At 40.3% G+C, this 26,534-nt stretch overlaps 3 protein-coding genes across 6 annotated transcripts; 2 read left to right on the top strand and 1 right to left on the bottom strand.

Annotated features, from left to right (window-relative positions):
• Positions 1-1,618: 1,618 nt before the first annotated feature.
• Positions 1,619-2,780, top strand: LOC6526235 (farnesol dehydrogenase). 4 transcript variants are annotated; one of them, XM_039375030.2, is made up of 3 exons: positions 1,619-2,229; positions 2,386-2,431; positions 2,487-2,638. In XM_039375030.2, exons 1-2 carry the CDS (start codon positions 1,654-1,656, stop codon positions 2,416-2,418), a joined length of 609 nt encoding a protein of 202 aa, XP_039230964.1. In that variant the 5' UTR covers positions 1,619-1,653; the 3' UTR covers positions 2,419-2,431; positions 2,487-2,638. The 4 variants fall into 4 exon arrangements, with proteins under 4 accessions (XP_039230964.1, XP_015046716.1, XP_039230971.1 ...); XM_015191230.3 differs by having other exon boundaries at positions 2,359-2,431; XM_039375037.2 differs by lacking the exon at positions 2,386-2,431 and having other exon boundaries at positions 2,456-2,638.
• Positions 2,781-4,073: 1,293 nt separating this feature from the next.
• Positions 4,074-5,709, top strand: LOC6526234 (farnesol dehydrogenase). Its single transcript, XM_002102007.3, has 2 exons — positions 4,074-4,773; positions 5,468-5,709. Exons 1-2 carry the CDS (start codon positions 4,198-4,200, stop codon positions 5,633-5,635), a joined length of 744 nt encoding a protein of 247 aa, XP_002102043.1. The 5' UTR covers positions 4,074-4,197; the 3' UTR covers positions 5,636-5,709.
• Positions 5,710-11,701: 5,992 nt separating this feature from the next.
• On the bottom strand, positions 11,702-12,331 carry LOC26535630 (nuclear envelope phosphatase-regulatory subunit 1 homolog). Its single transcript, XM_015191229.3, has one exon. The coding sequence runs from the start codon at positions 12,141-12,143 to the stop codon at positions 11,772-11,774; it is 372 nt and encodes a 123-aa protein (XP_015046715.1). The 5' UTR covers positions 12,144-12,331; the 3' UTR covers positions 11,702-11,771.
• Positions 12,332-26,534: the final 14,203 nt, after the last annotated feature.

Here is a 26,534-nt window from a genome sequence, read left to right as displayed (position 1 = left end):
GGAAAACTTTTGTGCAGCTGTCGAGCTCGTTGTTTTTCTTATGGTTCCGTCTTGTTTTTTTGGCCCGGCTCGCAGCTGCGACAGACTTGCGAATACGACCCGTCAATATTTCATTACCATGCAACCATACAACTTCGATTTAGCCATGGAGTCTGATTTCGAGAACGATCCCTACGGAGTATTATGTTCTGGTTAGATCTTACTAGTATATACTATATATATATATTTTCTCGTCCTTTACGTACGATACACGTCAGCGCCCCTCGTTCGGTATCGATGGAAAAATGAAAATGTTTTAAAATTTACTAAAACCGCTACAGAAATGAAAATTTATTTAGATCATTATGAATACATTGCAGTTAAGTAAAATAAAAAATTAATTCATTTTTAAACTATGACAACGTTTCACAAATTCATCTTAAAGCTACCTGGAGTTTCCTTTATTTGCATTTAAATTCAGATGTTAACTAACTAGAAACTAAATTAACTAGAAGTATTCCGAACATTATTTTAAAACATATCCAACTGAAAGATTGCTTTCATTTTATGCTTTTGATGAAATGATTCTTTGGGTGTAGATTCTTAGAAAACATATTCAGGGTCGAACATTTTATAGAATATTAACGGAATAATGTTCTAGAAGTGTGACTGAGAAGGCTCTCCTAAGCCCCCTTTTACCCATCGCTGCCGAGTAAATAACTAAATATATAATCAATCTAAATATGATACGATTATGATTACGCATGACCTGGTTTACCTAGCGTAGATGGGAAATGTGCTAAAATATGACTTCAGTGTAATAATTATAGAAAACGTCACAATTGTGAACATTTACTCCTCTAAGATTTATATTTAACAAGAGTTTCGGAGTCTACAAAATTGAAAACAATGTTCAAGCGTGAGTTTTGGGTGTCTTGTGAGCGATTGAGTGGGCGTGGCACTGATGTGCAACAAACCTGTTTTGCTGCTTAACATTTCACAAACACATTAGGTATGGCTGACATAAAGCGCCTGGGCAAGTGATCGTGATCGAGAATGTGTACATTTCATAGTTGGAAACACTTTCTTTTACCATCAACATACTTCTCAACGAATTCAGTAAAAGCTTTTAGTTTACGAGTAACGAGTGTACTAATTTCCTAAGTAAGCCAAACCTCTGAATCAAAATGCGGTTTGAATTGATCTAATGCGATGCGATATGATTTCGTTTCACCCTGCGGCTTAGGGGTAATTGAATACGCCATGCAAGTTGATAATGTGAAAAAAACCTTAGCACATGTTTGGAAAAAATACTTTGAGTATAATTAATTAATACAATTAAAGAAGCTCTTAAAATATTTCTTTATTTTACATTTTTATCGACCGATAAATATACAGATAAATTTTCAGATACAGATATGTTCATATATAAAGATGAGCTTTGCTGTAAAAGGTATAATAATGCATGAATCACTGAGCCAATCAGTAAGCCAAAATGCGATCAGTCTTAGCGCTAAAAGAAAATGATTCTTAAAGTGATCAATGTAATTTTATGTGTTGGTCTTTCAGCTAAACTTTTCGCTCTGTGTGGAAATATGGACTGAGCAACCTTAATCCGAAGCTGTCTATTGACTCAGATACGTCGAAGATTTTATTTGACTTGCAGTCGCCGACATGGAACGTTGGCATAACTGCGTGGCGGTGGTGACTGGCGCTAGTTCGGGAATTGGAGCGGAAATCGCCCGAAAACTGGTCTCCGCTGGCGTGGTGGTGGTTGCCCTGGCCCGTCGCCTGGACCGCTTGGAGCAACTGCGTCAGGAGCTACCGGAGGATCGGCGATCGCGATTGCGCATCATGCAGTGCGATGTCTCGGACGTGTCGTCCGTGAACGCTGCCTTCGACGCAGTGCAGCGGGATCTGAGCCGGGTGGACATTCTGATCAATAACGCCGGAAAGCTGTCCGGTGGACAGCTGCTAACCATGTCGGTGGACACTGTGCAGCAGGTGCTGCAGACGAACGTAATGGGCGTGGTCTACTGCACTAGGCGCGCCTTTGAATCGATGAGGCAGCGCCAGTCCACCGGTCACGTGGTGCTCATTAACAGCATTGTGGGCCACTACATCTTCAATCCGCTGCCCGGAAGCCAGCAGGAGCTCAACATGTACCCGGCCACCAAGCACGCGATCACCGCTCTTACCGAGCTCTTTCGCCAGGAGATGCGAGAGTTCAAGACGCAAGCCAAGGTCACGGTGAGTACGTGTTTTACAAATGCACTACAAAATAGTCCTCAGCATGTAGATTGCCACTCACAATCGCAGCTTAAGAGCCTCTCAAAATCATTCACCAGAAACCTACAAACAAACTAAATGTCTTTAAAGCATTCATCGATTCTATTTTTTTACGAGGCCTTCGAGGCAAGCATATGGCTGTGGCAATAAATACATTGACATGGTAATTCATACCTTGACTAGACAGACAGTCTAATCTATGGTACACTATCCCACAGAGCATCAGTCCGGGATTGGTGGACACCGAGCTAGTGCCTTTGGACTACAAAAGGCTGCCTATGCTACAGGCTGAGGATGTGGCAAATGCCATCTTGTATGTTCTGTCGACGCCTCCGCATGTCCAGGTGCACGAGCTGACCATCAAGCCCATGGGTGAACCCTTTTAGGACACGCCTGCATTGCTCCACTTTCGCTACTAAATATTTAACTATGAAGGCCTTCGTCACCTAACTGAATAATTTGCGGATTGCACAGAAATAAAATAAACGGACCACATACATTGCCTTGGAAAATGTTGTGACAATTTTCATTTTACCTATAATTAGCTTCGGCTGTTATGGGGGATTTTGCTCATAAATAATATTTATATTATGAGTATATTATTTAAAGGCTAAATAAACTTTAAATTTTAATTCGAACTCCAAATATCAGAACTGTAGTTTTATACGTTTTATTAAAAACTACGATCAGTACAAGTATATTGCCAATAATCGACAAACATTTACAGCATCATACCAACATATTGTATAATTAATGAAAGAGTGAAACTTTTTCGCTGCCGCATCTAAGTACATCCGCGGAACTTGATGATAGCCTAACTATTTCCTTTGCAAAAAATGATGCCAAATATCTTAGCTTTGACAGCCAAGTGTACATATGCATATTCCCTTTTCAGCGATTAAAGGTTAATAATGTCAATTCGTTTGTATCTATTTATAGCCGTTTCTCGTAGAGAGATTCGTTGAAAAAGTATGTAACAGGCAGAAGAAAGCGTTTCCGACCATATAAAGCATATATATTCTTGATCAGGATCAATTGCCGAGTCGATCTGGCCATGTCCGTCCGTCTGTCCGTCCGTAGACCTCAGGAACTACAAAAGCTAGAAAGTTGAGATTAAGCATACTGACTCCAGAGACATAGGCGCAGCGCAAGTTTGTCTATTCATGTTGGGTCGCCCACTCTAACGCCCACAAACCGTCCAAAGCTGCCACGCCCACAATTTTAAAAAATGTTTTTATAATTTTTTTTATTTTTTTATTGGTCTAGTAAATTTCTACCGATTTGCCAAAATAATTTTTGCCACGCCCACTCTAACGCCCACAAACCGCCAAAAACGGTTAGTGTTAAAGACTCTCCTTCGCACTTCCAGCTGAGTAACGGGTATCAGATAGTCCTTGAACACGACTATAGCGTTCTCTCTTGTTTTATTTAAAGTGATTTAAAGCAACAAACACTTTAACATACATCAAAGCTATAGAAAAACACTTATCAAACCAGTACTAGCTTATATTTCCTTGGTTGGTATATACTCGTACGTATACCTATTTTTAACCAGGTTCCATCACTCAACTGATTTATTGCGCGTAAGTATTTTAGGGCCTCAGCCGATTTTAAATCGATTATTACATTAGCGACCCGCTAACGTCTTAATTACCCCGTAAAATACGCCATAGATGAGTGTATTCACTTAATTATTCAACTCACGTGTGAACTGCGCGCTTGGGCGGCGACGTTAAATATTTTAGTTTCATTGCCAAGCTAGGCCAATATGTGTGTATGTGGTGTATATAAGTGGACGAGTGGGTGCCATCTGCCGTCAGTTGCGAGGAGAACTGCCTGGGAGCTGGGTCTAGAAGAATTCTTACTCGAAGACGAAATACCAAATACAAAACTTACCTTCATCGCGAATACTCGTCGAAAAACCTCGGGATGGAACGCTGGCATGATCGCGTGGCGGTGGTCACGGGTGCTAGTTCCGGGATTGGAGCTGCCGTGGCTCGCCACTTGGTGAGTGCGGGGGTCATTGTTGTGGGTCTGGCCCGGCGGGTCGACCGCATGGAGGCCATTAAGGACCAACTGCCGCCGGAGCTGCAGGGCCGCCTGCACGCTATCCACTGCGATGTCGGTGATCTGGACTCTGTGACGGCTGCTTTTGACTGGATCGAGGAGCAGCTCGGCGGCTGTGACATCCTGGTGAACAACGCGGGCTGCCTGAACCCCGGACAACTTCTCACCCTGGAGCTGGAGCAACTGCAGCAGGTCCTGAACGTGAACCTGATGGGCGTGGTCATCTGCACCCGCCGCGCCTTTCGCTCAATGCAGCAACGTGAGGTGGATGGCCATGTGGTGCTCATCAACAGCCTCACGGGCCGTAACATCATCAATCCACCTGGTGACGAGCTGCAGGTGCTCAACATGTATCCGCTTACCAAGCACGGGGTTACGGCCCTGCTGGAAGTCCTGCGACAGGAGCTGCGCGGATTCAAGACCAAGATTAAGGTCACGGTAAGTCCGCATCAATAAGCTTTTATTCTGATCAGTTTGGGATGTGTCATTAAAGGCGTATTAGCGAAAGCGTATCAAACGTTTCAGTCTGTCCGAATGTCTGCTAAGACCTTAAGACTCTGTGCAAAATTATTTTTTTTTATTTTTGTATTTAGCTTTACGTAAATCATTCGTCTGCAATGAACTGAATTTCAATCGTAGTGCAGTTATCGATTATTTCAAACATAACTATTGAAAACTTCCCTAAGAAATCTGCAGAAAAATGTGCCATGATCAAAAAATTATTTTCTGAAGCAATGCTTCAAAGTTCGAGTAAAACGAACTAGTCCGCGAAAGCAAGAAGGATCCATTTGAATCTGCTACCGAACTGACCCAGTGTAATGGTATCTACTTGATTCTCGCGCTATGAAGTTAAGCCAATGCACTAGATAAAAACCATCATGGATGGATTAAATGGATATTAATAATATATTAAATGGATTATTTAGAGAATTTTTTACTGTTTATATTACATTTAATGATAACATGTTTATGATGGTGATGTGATATTACAATAATATTTTTGTTAAAAAAAAAATCGTGTATAATGATAAAATCATTAAGTATGTATGTGTATCTCGCGTATTCTTTACCTATTGGTATACGAGTCGTATTTTTAAAAGCTGTTTTCGTTTCGTTTTCCGTTTTTTTCCAGAGCATCACTCCAGGAGTGACCGATACGGAGATTCTGCCCTCCGGCTACGGTGTTTTGCCGATGCTAAAACCGGACGACATCGCCGCGGGCATCATGTACGCGCTGGGCACCCCTCCACATGTCCAGGTGCACGAGCTGACCATTAAGCCGTTGGGAGAGCCCTTCTAAGGCCGTCCCGGAATGTTATTACGATAATGGTGAAAAGATCGTGCGCAGCCAATAAAGTGACGACTAAAATTGAATTTGGGTTCTTTTATTTGGAAATGCCAGGCGTGGGGCTGGCGATGTCACTTGGAATGGCAAAAAATAAGAAGATGCAAGCATTAGCATGGCAAGCCCTGCAGCTACAACATGTCATACAACAAGGATGTGGTTTTCGGAGGGGGTGGGTTGAAGTTTGGAACAGGTGACGCCACATACGCCACTGCAACAGGGACGCTCTCTGTCAATATTGAAAGCGTACGCGTTTGACATAAAATGTAATATATCGCTCCCTACTCCACACCTACATATGTGCACAGTGGCTGAATGCCCCAAAAAATGTGATGGGAGGTAGCTGTCCCAACTTTTAAGATAATTAAAATAAATGGTCATTTATTTAGTTCTTCTAGCACCTTCGGAACTTTGCAATGCATGTTTAACTATGGCAAGTTTCGACAATATGTAGGACTGAGCGCAAGATGATTGACATTCGATTTGAGTTGCAACGGGTTGGACTGTTGAGTTTTGGAAAATCAGTAAGTAATAGTAGAGCTAAGTAAAAGTAGTAGAGTAATCGTAGAATAATGACCCCAAAAACGGGGTAACATTTGAAATATGAACCTATATATAATCTATATTTTGCCTGTTGCTTCTCAGTGTTCTCATCTCCCGTGGAACACACATATCGCTTGTTCCTCGGTACCGCAACCACCTTGGGCTAAGCGGTACTTTTATGACTTCCTCGGAAGCAGGAGAAAAACAGGAGAAAAGCAGGAGCAACAGCTACAGGAAGAACGGTAATGGCAATGCTTGTGCTTATGGAAAAAAGCAACATCAGCAGCAGCAACATCGAACTTCGTTCCGCGTCACTTGCCTCACGCCAAGTTGTCAATGTTGCACATAAACACGGTGTTGTCAGTGTTGCTCAGTTGCTTCAGTACATACATACAAAAAAAGGGGAGCGTTGAGCTTCTCAAAACTATCGCATATTAGCAATGCACAGAAGAAGGAGTGCTCTAGAGTTGGGTTCCTTGGCTTTTAGATACCCGGTACGCAGCTAAGGTGAGTGCTAAGCAGAGATATGTAACGAGGAAACCACTGTTTCCCAGGTTGACCAGCTAGCGCCGGTTACAAAGGGTGACCGTGATAGTACTGGGCGATTTCTGGGCGGTAGAGTGGGCGCGGCAACCTTCAGAATCGAAATGTACGTAATAACATAAACGGACATGGCTCGATAAATATATAATATATTTAAACGCTCATTGTTCGATATATACATACAAACATACGTCCCAGGAAATGGGCATATCACATTTTTTGAAAGTGTATTGCTTTCAGTGCTGCTTCAGTTGCAATATCGGTGCTTCAAACTTGGTGGAGAAGTGGGGCATCGGCATCTCGTTTACCTGTCTGTTAACTGGCAGCGCGTCCGCATCGCTCCCCAAGAGAATTTCTGCCACGAATGTAGCTAATGATGTCGCCGCTCCTTGTTGTTCCGGACTACGATTTTCTTGATAGGAGGAGGATAGCGAATGCAAGCTAATTTTTATACCCGTTACTCGTAGAGTAAAAGGGTATACTAGATTCGTTGAAAAGTATGTAACAGGCAGAAGGAATCGTTTCCGACCATATAAAGTATATATATTCTTGATCAGGATCAATAGCCGAGTCGATTTGGCCATGTCTGTCTGTCCGTCGTCTGTCCGCCTGTCCGTCTGTCTGTCCGTATGAACGTCGAGATCTCAGGAACTACAAAAGCTAGAAAGTTGAGATTAAGAATACAGACTCCAGGGACATAGACGCAGCGCAAGTTCATGCTGCCACGTCCAATGTTTAAATATTTTTTCATTTCTGTATTGGTCTTGTAAATTTCTATCGATTTGTTAAAAAACTTTTTGCCACGCCCACAAACCGACCAAAGCTGCCACGCCCACACTTTTGAAAAATGTTTTGATAGTTTTTCATTTTTGTATCAGTCTTATAAATTTCTATCGACTTGCAAGAAAACTTTTTGCCACGCCCACTCTAACGCCCACAAACCGCCAAAAACTGTCAGTGTTGAAGACTCTCCTTCGCACTCTCACTAGCTGAGTAACGGGTATCAGATAGTCGGGGAACTCGACTATAGTGTACTCTCTTGTTTTCATTATACTATTTGTCGTGTAAATTTCTATCGATTTGCTAAAAAACTTTTACAACGCCCATCCTAACTTTGGTATTTTTTTACTTATTTTAAATTGTAATATTATACCCGTTACTTATAGAGTAAAAGGTTATACTAGATTCGTTGAAATATAAAGTATATAAATTCTTTATCAGGATCAATAACCGAATCGATATGGCTATGTCCGTCTGTCCGCCTAACGCCCACAAAACCGCCTAAAACTGCCACGCCCACACTTTTGAAAAATGTGTGTTTTGATATTATTTCATATTTGTATTACTCTTGTAAATTTCTATTGATTTTCCACGCGCACTCTAACGCCCACAAACCGCCAAAAACTGTCAGTGTTGAAGACTCTTCTTCGCAATTCCACTAGCTGAGTAGTGGGTATCAGATAGTCGGGGAACTCGACTATAGCGTTCTCTCTTGTTTTAAATATATAATATATAGATAGATTATACAATTTCTGTAAAGGATATGTAAGCTTCAGGGTGCGCAAGTTGTCTTGTTTAATTTTTTTGGGATTTTAATGAAATTTTTAATTAAATACCCACGACGTACCTTGTGGCAAGTTCTTAAATCATGATTGATTTGCCGCGACATTTTGGCTTCGCAATTTTCCCGCCTGCTTGTTTTGTATCTCGACGCTAATTAACATAAAATGCTTAAAGATTTTAATAAGTTAAGGCTTTGGGCCCTTACCGCTTTTTGGGGAGTTTTTGATGGCCAATAAGTGGAAGCAGGTTGCCTGAAATGCATTTGATTGCCTAATGTAGTAGATTCCTGTTAATTAAAACTTCAATTCGAACCTAAAATATGCACGCACGACGAGATCCCCAATTTTTCCGGCTTTTTCAGCTTTAAACCGCTTTCCTCGCTTGCCTCGAAAACTCAGCTGTGACTCAATCAAGCGGCTCCCGACTCCTTGCGAAAATCTAATTAAAAAGCTTCGTGGATGTACCTCTGGAGATAAATAACCTCTGCGTGTTGCTAAATCGGTGTGTGTGTTTCAGTGAGCAGCGAATTAGGCACCAAACATAAACTGAGTGTTCCAATATTTGTGTATATAATGGGACTTGAGTGGGAAATATATTTTCTTTTAGCCTACAATATACTGTTCGTATTTTACCAAAATTTAATATATAGTATTTTATAAAACCTAAAATTAAGAAGCTCACGGTCTTGAAAGTGACTCAAAATTGGCGTTTAAAATGTCATTGGCGATAAAATTGGTCCGACTTTGCAAAAAATTTGTATAACTACTAAATTTAAACTAACAAAAAAAATGAATTGTTTTGCAATTTGGCTATCGTTTTTATTGCTTGTCGTCTTTATTGATTGATTTTAAAATGTTCCGTTTGCGTTGTTTGAGACCAAGCAAAATGTTAAATAAGTATTAAAACTGTAAACTATTTTTATATTGAACTAGCAATTAAAGTTAACAATTTTCGTTTCTCTCTTTATAAGCGCCTTTCCAGATGCCCCACCGGTGTTCCTTAGTCATATTGCTCCGGGCAATCCGCTCAACTTGCATAATTTCCACTGGGCTTTTTAGGATCCGCTTTTCCGCTTCCGCTCTTGTTGTTACAGCAACAGCTAATTATAAAGTTGTAAGCGGAAATATTTACAAAACATTTAGCGAAAATGCTTATTTCCCAGAAACGTGTGCGGACTTGGTAATATGCGAGTTACGCCCAAACCTCGTCTGGCGCAACTAAAAGGCCAATGTCGGCCCTGCAGTGCCACGTATGCTGGCCAACAGCCGGGCATGCAAATGTGCCGTTGACGACCACGGACCGCAAACAAACTCCGACCCTCGTTCTGCTTCCTATCGGGCATTACATATCTCTTACTTGTTTGCTCCGGCCCGAGAGAGTGAAATAAAAGAGTTCGCCTACCCTAGTAAGATCACGCCAAAAACCCGCGCAAAATGCATTTAGTGACGAAAGACGTGGAGATCTCAGATCCGATTACCGATGCACCTAAAATTTGACTGCCGGAATCACTTTTATATTTGTCGTACTTATGTCCTTGTGGAAATGGAATAAAGTAGACTTATATATTAATTTAAGGGCTTCAAATAAATAAAATACCCTTTTCCAGGGTGTGCAAAGCAACGTGAAGGGATGGTGAACGCAGTGGGCCGGCGAGTGCCTGATTACAAATGTCAAGCTGTGTGAAACGTGGCCATTGCGGCTCATGGGCTTGAAAGTTTTAAAACTGCATGAATTCCGGAATACATAATCGTAGCCTGTGCATATGCGTGCAACGCACTGCGATTTGCTCGCCTTCTTCTAGCGCTAATTGTAGCTGTCTGCCTTCCACTGGCGGCTTATGGTAAGTTGTGCTTTTTATCACGGCTGCTGCCAGATAACACCAGTTAGAGCACCACAACTACAACGAGAAAGAACGCTATAGTCGACTATCAGATACCCGGTATAATAATGCTTCATAATAAACATGATTTGAAATTTCGTCACTTAAATCAGAATTTAACTATATACTCTTGATGAGACGATGATGAGACTAACTGAGGCGATCCGTCTGTCTGCCCATCCGTATTAATGCTTTAGACTTCGGATTAAAAAAGCAAATTCTAGTTTGTTTGTGTTCATATCACTTTAGCTCCATCAAAAAATAAGAGAGAACGCTAACTTTGAGTTTCTCGAATATCAGATACCCGCTTACATTCACCTTCGTATATCATAAGAAATTGGTAAAAAAAACAAAACTAAAACTAGGCGTTAAAAAATGGTTTGTGGTATATCGATGGAAATTCGAAAGACGGAAAGTAAAATGAACCTAGTTCTACACATTTTTCAAAAGTGTGGGAACAACCACTCCCATTGGCCAATTTGGGACCGTTAACGTTGGCGTGGCAATATTACGAAACAAACTTGGGCTTCGCCTATGTCTCTGGAACTGCAAATGTAATCTCAGCTATACAGCTTTTATAATTCCTGAGACCTCGATGTTTATACGGACGGACAGACGGACTGACATAGCCAGATTGACTCGGCTATTGATCCTGATCAAGAATTGTACATACATATGTACTTTATAGGGTCGGTAACAAATTTAGTATACCCTTTAATTTACGAGTGACGGTTATAACAAATCATACCTTTTCTTAAAAGTGTGGACGTGAAAGTTTTAGCCGGTATGTGGGCGTTAGTGGCAAACACTATTTTGGCAGAACGATTTAAGAAGACGTGGCAACGTTTTGCAATTAGTTTGCGCTGCGTCTACATTCCTAGAGTCTGCGTTAGTGGCAAACACTATTTTGGCAGAACGATTTAAGAAGACGTGGCAACGTTTTGCAATTAGTTTGCGCTGCGTCTACATTCCTACAGTCTGCGCACTTAATCTTAACCTTTTAGGTTTTCATACAGACGGGCATGGCTGGATCGACTTAGCTAGTGATCGTGATTAAGATCCTTTTTAACGAGTCTTGTTTACCCTTTTACATTACGTGAAATGGGTATAGATAGCTCAATTCCGGTTCTACGTTTAAAGAAAATTCCTGAAATAAGCTGTATGGTGCATTACATTTTCTAAACGAAACAAAAAGACCCGCTTGTTTATTGGAAATGATGCCATTAAATTTAAGCCTATTAATAATTGAAATCGTAATATGTATTCTGCTGGGTTATTGTGTAACATTTATTAAAATCTCGTAACCTACAAATTATGACAGAAATGTTGTAACATTTTTGTAAAGCATAGATTTCTTTCAAGAAGTCACCTCTCGAAAATTATAATTGCCTATATCAAATTTATGCAAGTTCTTCTCCTAGTGTGCAAGACCTGGTTCGACTTAACTTTGCATCTTTCGGAACACTTCAAAAAGAAGAGAAGAAGAAGCCAAGTCTTTTTCAAGGAGAGTTTATTGGGATGTCAACGACAGTGTGTTGTTGGGGATGCATATCCACTCTATATCTATTCTGTCTGCGGTGGAACTAGGATAAGACGTCCCTGGTTATCAATGTTGAGACGGAACGGAGACAGCATTTCTCTGGTGTCACGAAGAATGGTGGGGTCCTGCTTAACGGCGTGATTGAATCCATACAAGATTAGCAGGCAGATGGTTGCCAGGGAGAAGGCAAAGGCGCTGTGACTGGACAGGATTTGGAACACCACCGACTCGCTTTCCTTGGCATACCGAACCCAATGGCAGGCGCTGATCGCCGAACAGGCGAAGATGGCACCCAGCACAAGGCGCCAGCGGAATGAGCTCCGTTTCTCGGTGTTTACCACCTCAGCCAGCCGACGCTCGAAGGCCAGCAGGTCCTCCTTTTCTGGATCCTCCATTCCGTTGTTGAAGGAGCTGATTCTAATGCGGTATTCTGGACGCTGCTAAGCCGATTGTCTCGTTAATTATTAATTTACAAGCAGCAGTGAGACCGCATATCTCGGCAAAGTTTTTTTTTTTACTGGCACGACATAATACACCAGGATAAAATAAAAAAAAATTTATTTTCTAAAGACGAAATCTGTTTGGAGAAAATTATAAAATCATGATGATATGATTTTCAACAAACGAGTGCTTTGATGGTTTTTATATTTTCTCTTTACTCATATAGTAAAAGTGTATACTAGATTAATTAAAATCTATTTAACACTAATGCCCACAAGCCGCCCAAAACAGTCTTCCACAAAGAACCAACAAGTGGGCGCACTGCAGCAGTAGCGTTTTTCTTTGTGTCATTGAGAACGACATCGCATCCAGAGAGAAGAGCAAGGCCAGCCAAACTACCGGGTAACTCGTAATCATTGAAGCTCCAATGAGAAAACACAAAAGATATTCAAAAGCGGCCAACCTCTTCCCGTCCCTGTGATAGTCTATACTAACATGTCCAAGGGCTGATCAGGATCTTTCCAAGAATTTATTTTTGGTTGCTGCATGAGATTTATCCCTCCGCGTTGATCTGATGTTTTTCGAAGACCAATTTTTTTAAATTGGTTTTTTTTTTTGGTTTTTTCTTTTTATTTTGGAACATTTAATGCAAATGTGCTTATAAAAATAAATTTATTGCACTTGAGGAACTACACAATCCGAATCCTTACTTCAGGGAATTTTACTGCAACTGTGTTCGTTGGTCCCCATCAATTTCATTGTTTAATGTAACACAGAGTAGTTGACCCCCTTAACAATAATCCTCCCCAAGCTAAACAAAAAGTATAAGAACAAAAACAATAGTAACTTGAGAATACGGCTTCGGTATTTTGCAAGCTTCAAATCTGTAAGGTAATATGAGGTTGCTGTCACACGGATTGCAATTTAGTCCACCTGCACTAGGAGGAACTAGCAAGGCAATTGAGTCTGGGATTGTCCTGCGGCTATCGTAGATGTAGTAGTGAATCAATGTAGCACGAAAGGGTTACTCAATCTGCGGGTAATGCAACTCACCCCATCTCATTTTTACTGCTGACTCAAAAGAATGTATTACGAAACTTCCCGTCGCCTTTTGTGCCCTTTAAATAAATAGTGCAAAGTGAGAAGTTTATACTAAAAGCATCCCTAAGTGATGAATATTTCGGTTCCGAAACAAAAGCATTTTGGGCACTCCCACTCGCAAAGGACCATCACGTCAACAACGTTCCGTTTTGATTTTTTACTTTTCTTGCTTATTTCTATCGGTATGCCCACAACATTTCGAAGCTTCTGCTTTGCACTTCCACTAGATGACTAACGGGCATCTTAAAGTCGGGGAACTCGACTTGAGCGTTCTCTCTTGTTTTGATAATCAACCACGTCTTAACGAGGTGAGATATAATTGACGGTAGCTTCCTTAACTCAAACAATTTAAAATCACAAATTATTTATTAAGTTTAGATTTCAGCACTAAGTTGTAAAAATCTAGCGGGTAAGTGATGGCTTTGAAAGCAGCGTGTCGAAACGAAAAGTATTTTACTTTTTTGTAATAATTGTTGATAGTTGCTTTTGGTGCTCCTTTTGGTGTTGCCAAGTCATTAAAAATACATATTATTTTGAACATTTGAATCGACTTTTTTTGTTGCACTCCATCGATATTTCCCCCTGATAGCATGGTCGCATTCTAATGCGTTCAGACTGTCATTGAACCGTGGCGTGGCGTTCTAAAAGCGCTGACAATTCAAAGACATTACGTCTTTTCTGTGTACAAGTTATGCAATAAATAGTCTAGTCTTATAGTAATCTAATGGCCATTGTGCGCGACAGTTTTCGTTCTTGGTGTCGTTTCCTTCGCCGCACTTTCTTTTTTACGGTGCACATACATACCGGCTCTTTCCATGTCTGCGTTTGGTTGTCTATATTTCCCAGTTGCCTTTCAAACGCAAATGACCCGCAAAGAGATGGAGACGGGAATAATAAGGGATATAGTCAGGCAGTCACTGGACCTGCCACGCCCCCTGTCCCCTAACCAACTGCGACTCTCGTAAAAATAGCAACGAAATTATGCAATTAGTGGCGTAATATGAAGCACTTTACTGGCGCTGTGGGCGTTCTCGTTAATAAAGTTTCCCCTCAGATTTCCCTTCTCACATTCCCATTTGATTTTTAAGAGACAAAAGCTTTTTGGGCGCTGTCGAAAAATTCTGTATTTATAATGATAGCGACCATGAAGTGAAGAGCAAATTTATAGTCTGCTGATGCCGTAAGCTTTATTGGTCATAATACCAGTAACTAAATTTACAATTTCGCTACTTATGTATTTGAGTAAGTTCATTTGATTTCCCAGTGATTTAATAAAATGGAACTTGAGAGGTTGGGACTGAAAAAGATCACTACTCGGTATCGAGTACGCATCAATCAAACTACTATCAGATATAGCAATAAATAATAAATAACTAGGGGTTGGTAAAGCTCAAATCTGGCTCTACGTCTGGAAAGCTTTCGCCATTACTTCGAAGTGGTGCCAGTTAAGGGCTATGCGCTCTCATCTTTTTTCTGCGTCCAGATTACCCAGTTGTTTCGTCCAAATCAGGCTTTTTAGCTCTGAGAATGGTCTCTACAAATCCTGCGATATGTTTCCAGGCTGATTCGCTGTCTATCATGTTTGTAACAATATTTTCTGGGGTTATTGCTCCAACAAGTTCCTCCAGGCATCTACGTGCCGGTCCGAACTTTCCGCACTGGAAAATGGTGTGCTCAACATTGTCCATCTCCGCATCTCCATATACGCATCTGGCGTCATTTCTTTTTCCTATAGAATGTAGGAACGCACCAAAGTAACCGTGTCCTGTTAACATCTGGGTAATGTAGTAGTTCACTTCTCCGTGCGCCCTTGCAGTCCATGCTTCCAGGTTTGGTGTCAGTCTAGCTGTCCATCTTCCTTTTTCTTCAGCTGCCCATATTTCTTGCCATTGTTGAAGTGTTTCATCTCTGCTTCGTGCGAATAACGCTCTCGTCGTCTCTCCCGCCTGTCTTATCTCATAGATCCGTTTTCTCTCTTTGGCTACTAGATCGATTGGTATCGCGCCTCCGATTACTGATGCAGCAGGGCCGGATACCGTTTTGACCTGCAGGCGGTCTCCAGGGTGCCAGCCCAGACCTCACATCCGTACAGCATGATTGCGTTACTCACCTCCATCAAGAGTTTCCGCCTTGATTGTAGAGGACCGCCTACGTTTGCCATAAGTCTGCTAAGCGACTTAGTCGTCGCGGTTGCACGTTTCCTCGTCTCTTGTATGTGTGAGCTAAATGTCAGTTTTGAGTCCAGTCTAACTCCTAGGTACTTTATATCCTTCCGCGTCCTTATTACGTTTTCCCCAACTCTCATATCTATTTCTAATGGGATCCGTTTTCTGGTAACTAGCAGGAGCTCGGTTTTTTCGTCAGCCAGTTTCAGATCGTGTGAGTTCAACCACTTTTTACTCCTTTAGGGGTCGCACTTGACTCCCATTGGTTATAGAGTATGAACTTCATATATACATACATACATATTTGTAGATTTTGCTAGTGTCAGCACTTTGCTGTCACGAGCGATCGGCCTGCTGGCCACGCTAAGTTCAGTCAATTTGGAGAAGCAAAAGAAAGAAGTTAGAAATTAAATAAACGGAGCTATGCTCCACAACGAAACCAAAAATAAATATTGAAATGATTGCTGGCGGATTTCTGATTTGTACAGAACAAATTAAGTTATTTTTATATATTTTAAAATTTTGGTTTTAAACAGGTCGCACGATTCCTAAATGTTTCTAAGGGTAAATGTATTAAGGGTAAAATTAAAATCGAAATGATATACATATGTATTGTCAAAAAACTAGTATATATATATAACAGTTATTACTTTATATATAAACTTCTCCTACATTGCGTTGGAAACTTCTGACTAAAACCAATACACGCTTAATTAATTATATTAAAGAGAAGGGACAGTCCTGTTAACAACTCTATTTTCAAGACGAAATTTCAAGACGACCTGCGAGGGACCTCCAAGTGGCAACATGGGAAAGTGACAACATGGAAGAAACAGCGTGCAGCAAGCCACGGAAATTCTGCAATTTCTGCAACAGGAGCAGGATGCAGTTGCCATTTACGGTCCTTGGTCTCCCTTCTAGGCCAGGTAACACAGGCCAACGTGGAGCTGTGGGTGTGCGGTGGTGTCGTGTTTGAGTGTGACGTATTTTTAGGCAGCGCGTAACCTTGGCGTCTCTATTTTCCTTTTCTTTATTTTTGCTAATGCCGCTGTAGCTGCTTAACGATTTGCTCTGCAGGTGGCCAGTGGGGGCACGTGATGGTGGTAGGTGATAGCGGTGGCTGGTGGGTGGTGCAACCGAAACCGCAACATTGTGGTGGGTGACCCACGACCCCATTCCCATCTACACTTGTTTCTGTGCGGCGTGGAACTGCCTGTGAGTTTCAGGCACTGTCCGAAATTACACCCAAATGTAAGCAAATGGCTTTAACCAATATACTTGATGCTAACTGAGTTTTCAGAAGTAAAGTCAAACTATAGACACAAAACGTGTTCTTCGAAGGGGCTTATAAAGTGTGCAGCAGGGCTGCCTTTTCTCGCGGTGTACAATTAATTCGCTGCTCGCGAAAAAATGTCATAACATGAAGAGTGATATTCCACGCTCCAATTACGAGCAGTCGTGCCTGCGCCAGAGCCAAAAGAAAAATGTGCAAGCAGGAGCAGAAAGAAGTGCCACGCCCCCCGACCACCGTCTGTGCATGCATTTGCGCTTATGTAACCAATGTCATCGTTATTTTTAACTTAATTTACATGCTTAACTAAAGTTGTCAGAAAATTATGTTGACGCATGCAGCTTTCAATTATGTTGCATACACGAGAGGGCCCATAAACGTCTCTATGTGTGTGTGTGTGTGTGGTACACACTGTGTATGTGCGTGTGTTAATTGCGCGCTGGGCAACATGGCGTATGAATTTTGGTCTGACATGTGCACATCATATTATCATAATTGCGGCGGGCAAACGTGAATAAACCAAATGAATGACAGTCGATGCCACAATGAATGCGCTCGAACGACTTGTATTTATTTGAAGTGCGCTAAAGACAGAAATTGCCATTTGGGGTAAACTCACCTGCAAATGTTGGTTAAGGTAAGGTGCACCCTAAATATAATAAGCTTAATAAAAAATGCTATAAACAACTTTAGGAAAAAAATAAATGAATAAAATTCAGGTTTTTTCGGGGAGACTATGTAGTGTTTCTTTTGTATTATATGCGTTTCTATGTATGTTTTTGAAAAACATTCCAAGCCAAATTAGTTGCAATCGCAGAATTTTATAAAAAATAACATTTATCAATGTCACACACTCCATAAGCTGGGTTTTAAATAGCGCCCATTGACTGCATTTTCAGTTGGCAAATTATTTGATATTTAACTTTCCTCCAATATAAATGAAACGAAAATACTTTTCATTTCATTAGCACCCGACACACATTTATCTTAATGGTTGAGAGTCTCCTTTTGCCCGTTTTTCCATTCAGTCCCGGATTTCCCGCCTTTTTTCCTGTCCACCGTCTGACCGTTGCCCTTTGAACGCAGCGCAACAATTTAATTTAATAGCAACGCAATTAACTCTCAATTTCTATTTAGCCGTAGCTGTACGTTATTTTGTGCCATTGTCTTGTCCCAAGGAGACAAAAATGTTGGTCCTCCTCAGAGCTTTGGTCTCCTGTAATCACTGCAGGGGGAAGACAACTGCATAATTGTGTTTCACTGTCATGATATACTTCATATAACAAAAAAACCAATTTACCTTGAGTTTTAAAGTATATATCGAGTTGCTTACAATCGAATTTATCACACCCGTATTTTGATCTCAACCGCAGATCTTTTATAAGAACTTAATTAATCATGTCCAGCATGTCTTTCTAATTTGTTGAGGTGATCATTTAAGCAACAATGAACCGTATTTTGTGCTTATAAATAAACTACCTTTTACTGTAATGAGAGTGTGAAAGCTTTGAAGATTTCTGAGACAGTTGTGGTTAAGGCTTTATGGGCTGATGGCCAGGTAAAACTTGATATAAATGTGACTTGTATTACTGTTGCTATGTTCGTATTTTCTTAGTGTATACATATCATATATAAATGTATCTATTAGGGTCTATTAGATTTGTTAAAAACTATTTGATTATGACTAAATTTCGACGCTATAAAGTGTTTGTCTGGGCTTTTGAACGCTTAAGTCATTATACCCGTTAGTCGTAGAGTAAAAGGGTATACTAGATTCGTTAAAAAGTATGCAACAGGCAAAAGAAAGCGTTTCCGACCAAATAAAGTATGTATCATATAAATATATATACATATTTAAATTCTTCAATAATAGCCTTGTTGATCTGGCCATATCCGTATGAACGTCGAGATCTTAGGAACTATGAAATCTAGAAAGTTAAGATTAAGCCTGCAGACTCCAGAGAAATAGACGCAGCTCAAGTTTTATGACCCACGCCCACAAACCGCCCAAAACTGCTACGCCCACACTTTTGAAAGATGTTTTGATATTTTTTCGTTTTTTCATTATGCTGTTAAAAATCTATTGATTTGCAAACAATTTTTTTTGTCACGCCCATAAACCGCCAAAGCTCCCACGCCCACACTTTTCAAAAATGTTGTTCACATTTTGTTAGTTTTGTAAATATCACTCGATTTGCCAAAAAACTTTTTGCCATGCCCACTCTAACGCCCACAAACCGCCAATAACTGTCAACGTTAAAATTTTTCTTAGCACTTCCACTAGCTGAGTAACGGGTATCAGATAGTCTCTTGATTTGCAGCACTGAGTAACATAAAAAATTGCATTGATGTTACCTACAAACCTACAAAGTTTATTTGAAAACGATGCACAGATTTTGAATCAAATATTTCTGTTCTTGCCATTTCTGAGTGTCCTTCGCGACTTCAAATCAGATGCTTATAAGTTTAAAAAATAAATAAAAACAATCAAAAATTTAATTGTGTTATGTAGCGTAAAGCTCTTAAACAGGCTTGTAAGAGCGGGTTGTTTGCAGTCGCGAAATTCTACGAAGGGGTTTTTTGCGATTTTGTAATTAAGTAGCTGGGCTGGTTAATTTGGTACCCTGGACTTCCACAGCGACTGGGAAGTAGCACATTCAGAGTGGGCTACCGCCCTTGCCAAAGGATTTTCCGTGGTGCTTGACTTAAATGTGCGGCAAATTTGCGTGAATTATTCCCGTTTGTGTGTGCGATTTTCGGTGGGCTTGCGAAGGTGTTGGTCAAACAGGAGAGCCAAATTGAAATGAAATGCTTGGGATCTCACAGGGCCAGAACCCTTTGAATTACTTCATTAAAATTGCATATTAGGTGAGGATTTGGTTACATTTACCGCACTTTTTCACCGCTCTGTCAGCTACCGGTCGCATGCTTTTTTATTTGCCAGCCGAGTATACAAATGTTTTCACATATTTCGCAGCGTTTTTTGTCGACATTTAGACCCACAACTGTTGCCCTTGGCCGCTGGGTCCACAGATTGAATGAGAGTAATGGGAATCCGCTTAATGGGCAGTCTGCGTCGCCATCGTCGTCGACTAATGGACGTCATAAAGTGTCGAAGCCGGAAATCTCTTTGCTACTGCACTCAGGTGGGCAAAAAGTGTTGATCTGTTTGCCGTAAAGTGCCAAAAGCGGCTTAGTCCCGCAATTGTTAATTCAACAGCTCGGAGCTACGGGACTGAACTCCCGCCCATATTATTTGAATGGAACAGCAGCTAATTAAGTTATTGATTATTGGGTGTAATCAAATTATTGGATAGAATCCGTTCTTCACAAAACCAAACGAAGTTTGTACTTAAGACTACAAAAATTGGATACTTAAATACAGGAGCCTCTTTACAACGGCGCGAGTACATGAACCTATTGAGGGGGAAGTGATACAAAACGCTATGGGCTATGGTAGAGTCACATATGATATAAATATATACATATGTACATATATGTATATATAAATCTTAGTTAAATATCGACTTGTTCTGTATTTAAGTTATCCCGCCTGGCGAAGGAAGCTTCAAAATGAATTCTAAACCGTTTTCGTTATGGTTGGAAATTAGAGTCGACGAAGACATGACCTTAAAAAGTTTAGAGCAATTTTCTACAACATTTAATGCAAGCTTGTCTAGAAGACAACAATTAGGAAAAGTGATTGAATTGAGTTTTCCTAACGGTTCAGGCAATAAAACAAGTAAGAAGCTGAAGGAATTGCCTTTCGTCAACTCAATTAATAGCGCCTTTTGGAAAGGTGGAGATCAACACCTCGGAGGGTTGCGCTTCCTTCTGCTGATCCTCCTGTTGGTAATGGGTGCGGCTACAGCACCAACGGCAATATCGTGGTCATAATCGGCTATCATAAGACACTCGAATTTTTTTCATTGAAGAACAAAATTTTAAATTCAAGAACGAATACTTGGAGACCGAAATTATGAATTTGAGAACGAACGGGCATCAGATAGTCGAGGAACTCGACTATAGCGTTCTCTCTTGTTTTTTATTATTTATGGGATATGTAAGGGATCGGTGTCGAACGAACTCAATTTCTTATAGTTGTCCTTCCTTTTTCAATAACGAAACGGGCTGTCAAGCAAAATAACAAATTAAAAGTCCTGGGCATCTATAAAAAACGAAGAAAGACAAATATAACAATAAGTAAATAGAAATCTTGTTATTAGTTATATTATCTTCATTTATAGCCGACTTTGCTTCGGTAAGCTGTTGCCTGCTGAGAGGGTTTTTAATCTTCCTATCGTAAAAAGGAAACACTGCGCTTCAGGTCGTCCCATTGCGAAACCAATGCATGCTCTTTCTCTGGGCATATTTCTCAGAAGTCGATTTTTAACTGTAAATATTACACAATAATTCATAGATTTATTTCATTCAGAAAATTAAGTAACATTTGGCAACACAAAACTTGTATACACATATATATATATAGCATATATATATATATATATATATATCTAATGCCGTTGTAAGCTCACTATCTGATGCGTCTACATCTTCACTTACCCTTTTCACTTTATTCTTCGATTATTTCACTTAATTCACTTTGTACTTGTTACTCCAGGAACTTTTTGACACTAAATGAGCGACGTGTTGCTATCGATTATCGAACAACAACACAGAAATGTAATCGATATTAACAAGTGTAAGCTGTAGAATAGCTGGAGATTTTTCAATCGCATAAATTTCAGCTAAACTTCGAATTTTTTTTGTTTATATTATTTTAAAATTTGTTGCATAAAATGATCAAATAAGATAAATAAGAAAAGATAAACCTTTGTTTTCCATGAGTATCAATAATTTCGCTTTAAAAATGTGAAATTCGAGTACAACCAGTACTTATTTTAAGTACGACAGATATATAACATTTTTAACAACGTTCGTTCTCAAAATTTTCTTTCTTCAGTTTTCTGAGTGGAAGGGCCGGAGCGGGAAGAGGATGCGGACAGAAGCAGATGCGGGTACAGGGTGAAAAAATAAATAAATATGCTGACCCAGAAATAAAAATGAGATTAAGTGTGAATAACACGCCGCCGAGCTTAGACGCAGGCCCAATCTTTTTCCATATTTTCAATCTGTGGGCGCTCTCTGGCGCTGCACAGCGAGAATAAGATGATGACCTGAAATACATATGTAAGTATATTAAAAGTGTCGATGTTGTGTATCGGAAGTATTAAGAATATAACGTCTTAACAAAAGACCTCGCTACAAGGTAAAATGTTGAATCGCAAGATCTCGGTTAAAAAATTCGATTGGGTTTGGACTTAATGCGCTTACCTTCTAAACTGATCTAAAAGTAGACTCAATGCATAAATGCAAAAATACAATTTAAAACCTAAAAACCCAAATAAAAAAATTCTAAAAATATTATCCACCTCTTCGCCTTTTTTTCTACATAACCTTACGATTTTTGGTCTTGGTAAGTAAATTTTTTAGTTGAAAAGGAAAATTTTCAGTTGTGTAGACTTTTTTTTCTAGTGTACATATTGCAGTCACCTTCGTGCACTCCCTTGGTGTGTTTCGGCACTAAGTGGAGTGCCGACCACAGTGATTTCCAAGGCCGCGCACGGAGATTTGTCAAGGATATATAAAACAGCAAGAGTGAATTTAAATCTCTCAACTATGCACTATGGGAAATTTGACCACTTTTTCTGGCCTAAATTAATAACTCCAGAACGGGGAGAAATATTTGGTTGTGTTTTACACATTTACATTTACACAATTAAATAAGATACAACATGAGGTACATTTCATTGATGGACTCAGCTGGACTCACTTTAAATCTCTATTCAAATTGAAGGTGGCAAACACTTAATAGAAAGCCCACTGATAAAAATACTCTTTACAGAATGGAAATTAACGCTTTGGTTCCAAAGATATTAGAACTTTTGTAAAGGAAGAAAAATTAAACGTAGCAGATTGTTGTTTCTTGTACGCGCAACACCTGTTTTTAACAGCTGATTTCTTTGTTGTGGCGCCATCTATTTAAATTTTTAGTATGCAGCACTAAAGATTGGTCGATTTAGAATACGTACACTTAATATTATTGTAATATTCGGGCTATGGTACGCCAAGGCTGTCAGCTGGAATTCTGATAGTAATTGCTCAGTTAATACAATACATATCTTATTCAGTCGCGGATAAACCAATGTTGACCATGAACTTGTTTTAATAATGAACAGGAAGCTGTTCCAGCCTATTCTTTCCGTGTAAGTCCGTTTGTTTCTTTTTCTTGCCGGCGCATTTGCCTGAAATTTGCCTGGCATTAGCCGCATTATGCATTATTTTCGCTTTCACAGCTCGAAAGCGAAGAACGAAAAGCGCAAAAGACAAATCTGGCAAAGATAGATGGAATAAAACAAAGGGCCTGCCCCCGACCAACCCATAGACCCTATAGCACCATCATCACCAGCATCGCTAGCGTATCTTCCATTCTCCAGCATTTGGCTGATTCAAGCTTATTCTGGCGCGGATTTTAAGCCGGCGGTTGGGGGTAATTTATTTAGTTACAACATGATTTGCATAAAGCGAACATTTACTTTTTAATTAGGTGTAAAATTTATGCACTTCACTTTCATTTTGGCCAGGCCCCATAATTCTCTTCAACTGACCCAAGGCCAGGAGGAGAGTGCCGAGGGCGTCCGCCATTAGGCGGAAGGAAGAAAGCGAGTCCTGAGTTTTTCTTAAATTTTGACTAGGTTCTTGAACTCAAGCCTCGAAAGATGAAAACAATCGATGGCCCCAGTTCTCGTCGCTAAACATTAGGTTTGCTTACATGAAAAATCTACTTGGCGTTTTCCTCCTCTTCACAGGGGGAGCTCAATGAGTTTTCAGAAAACTTGTTGAACATTCTAGCAATTTTAACGCTTTGGGTATATTGGTATTTAATTGTGCTTCAAGGTTGGCTGGAAAATAATCAGATTAAAATACTTTTTCAATGTGTTCAGATAAAAGGCATGCTTGAATGCCCAACAAATTACGCTGTTAAGGTCAAAACAACCAAAAACTGCTTATTGAAAATACTGACATGACAAATATAGAAAAAAAATATATATATTTATAAATAAATATCCTCTTTGCCTATATGTGCTAAATATAAATATAGATAGCTCTATATTTATTTTTCAGTATAAGTCGCTCTGTCCACGTTCATCTTTCAGTTTCCGCCTGTATGAAGTTCGACCCCTCGTACCATTAAAAACTAGGAACTTGGTATTCAACAGGGAGATTCCAGTTACTCCATTGGAGTGCACTTCCAGACTCGTTTCGGAAATCAAATTTTTGAGTTTTTAGCATTTTATTCAAATAGACGAATTTATGGTTTTTGAAAGGAGTAAAACCTTATTACAAAACTTTATTTCTATCTTACACACTAGTTGGCAAATATTCACAGCACTGAATCAACAGTTTTATTTATATGATTTATAACGAGACAAATCAAAAGAGAACGCTGATCAGAATATGCTAATAGGAATATGCCTATACTCGTATATATCAAGCACTCAAAAAAGTCTTTTTATTGAAACCAATTACAAGGAAGGCACATTTAGTACTGTTAAGGCGCAATTTGTTCCATGTCTTCCAGTTCACTTCCGAGTGTGAATTGAAACAGTCCGATTGTTTAAGGTCCGTCGCTAGTTGGAGCTCGAGTGCAGTATCGGTAACCGTATCCTTGCTGCTTTTAGCTAAGTAAGTATCTAAGTATCTGACCCTTAGACTACACTCGGTTTTACAGTTCCTTTAATTATCAGTCTTCGGATACACTTTATTTAATTGTTTCATCATTCAAAATTACGGATATCGAATAGCTGCAAACCGAAAAGATATAATAAAATATTAGGATAATCACCGTCGCTTTTCTCTATTATAACGTAACAAGAAAATCGAGAAAATCTGTTTACTCAGATGTAGCTCACTGTTGCAGAACTGCTCTGCAAGACCTCAAGTTATTTAACAAATTGATATTAATGAATTTATCCCAAAGAAAACAAAAGCCCGGGGACCCGAAATTCAAAGTGCAGTGCAGTGGTCACGTATGATGATTCCTTGAGACTCGCCGCCTACGGGTTGCCGATGAATTCAAATCAAGCTCCTAAACACGACATTGCTCTCAAAGGCGACTTAGGTAAACGGAAGAGCCATTCCATTTGACTCGATGTGATTGCATTTATCCGGCCAAACAAAATCTTTGGTGGCTGGTAAGCGAGTTGTGAGCGACATCACAACTCGATTTCGATCTCGATTTCGATTTCGATTCAGATTTCTATTCTTATTCCTACTTCGACTCATATGCCACATTGTTCGAGTACGAGGACCACTAGTTCGCCGACTGTGAAGCGGATTACCAGATGTCTCACTGCCTCAGCACGTCCAAGATACATTTACCGCTCTCAACGCCGGAAAATCCCACCGTCCACATTTATATCGCCCGGGTTGGTATGTGGAAATACTTTCAGGCGGGTAGTTAATCGGTTTGACTGCACCACCGCCCCGACTCTGACTTGGTCTTACTTCCCACCTGCAAGGGACTGTTGAAACCAGGTGTTTGGGCATCAGGACGAAAACGTGCCCGTGCCACAGGCTCATTTAATGCAGCACACTGAGGTGCGATAAGGAATTTCTATTTTTTTTTTTTGCCGCACACTCGTACATAAGAGTGGCGTTCTCTACACCGGGAGCTCCTCAAGTGAATAGCTGGGTAGAATAACATAAGTAAGAGTCGAAGGGCTGACAAAATGGAGCAGTCTAGTCACACTAAGTTTTTTGAGAACGAAAACAATGATAAACTCTTGAAATTGTTGCTTTAATTGATATTCGATCAAATTACGATTTTGGGTTATGGTTACACACAGCAAAACAAAACTTCCATTCAGCCTATTTTGTGACATCTAAGCACTCAACAAGGCCAGCTGTAGTTTTTTTTAAACATATTAGCTTACATATTATTTAACCAATTCTATTAATTAATTTATGATGTGCGTTCTTCCTGCTTTTATAAGGTATAATACCAAATAGATGACGTAAGTGCATGACCAAAAATGACTTTAAATCGCACGTTGACACCCTGTTCTTCATTCGAATGCGTCTCGGTTTTTATTTTCACTGCTTTTATTCAGTGGCAACTTTTGTTGCCGCTATCTGTTGTGCTGTTTGTGTGCGCATTTCAGTGCCAACAACTGTCAATCTTTCCGTTTCTCAGCAGTACCGACGAGAATTACCCAAGAAACGGTTTCCCATTTCCCATTTCCCACCCAAGCGTGGCCAAGGCCCCGGGTTCCCGCTCTGCTCCCCTCGCCAACAACACTTATCCGCCATGTGGTCGTGTGTTTTGATACACATATTGTATCGTTTTGTGGCACAAGCCCAGTCGAGCTTCGTACGTGAGTCGGCGGCAGGTGAGAGAGGGCAAGTGGCAACGGTTGCAGGGGTAGAGGATGAAAAGGTGGCTGAGGCTGGGGCTGAGACTGGAGTTGGGGCTGGTGCTCCAAGGAAAAGGGGGCACGTTAGGCTGGGGACCCGTTTCGGTATAAGTGCCTGTATAAAAGAAGTCGACATTTATTTGCGAGCATGTTGTAAATTGTAAATTACATTCCTAATCTTTGGAAGGCCGCTGATGCGCAGACATGCCAGCCAACCCCGCACATTTCCACTCCACTTTTCCACCCCCTCCCATGTTCCCCCGCCCGCCCATCAGGGCTTCTCCAAATGACGCACAAATAGACAGCCGGCGA

Source organism: Drosophila yakuba, chromosome X (genome assembly GCF_016746365.2).
Source record: "Drosophila yakuba strain Tai18E2 chromosome X, Prin_Dyak_Tai18E2_2.1, whole genome shotgun sequence".
In the NCBI taxonomy this organism is placed as follows: Eukaryota; Metazoa; Arthropoda; class Insecta; order Diptera; family Drosophilidae; genus Drosophila; species Drosophila yakuba.
The sequence above is the reverse complement of the archived record's forward strand: the minus strand, read 5'-3'. Positions and strand labels throughout refer to the sequence as shown.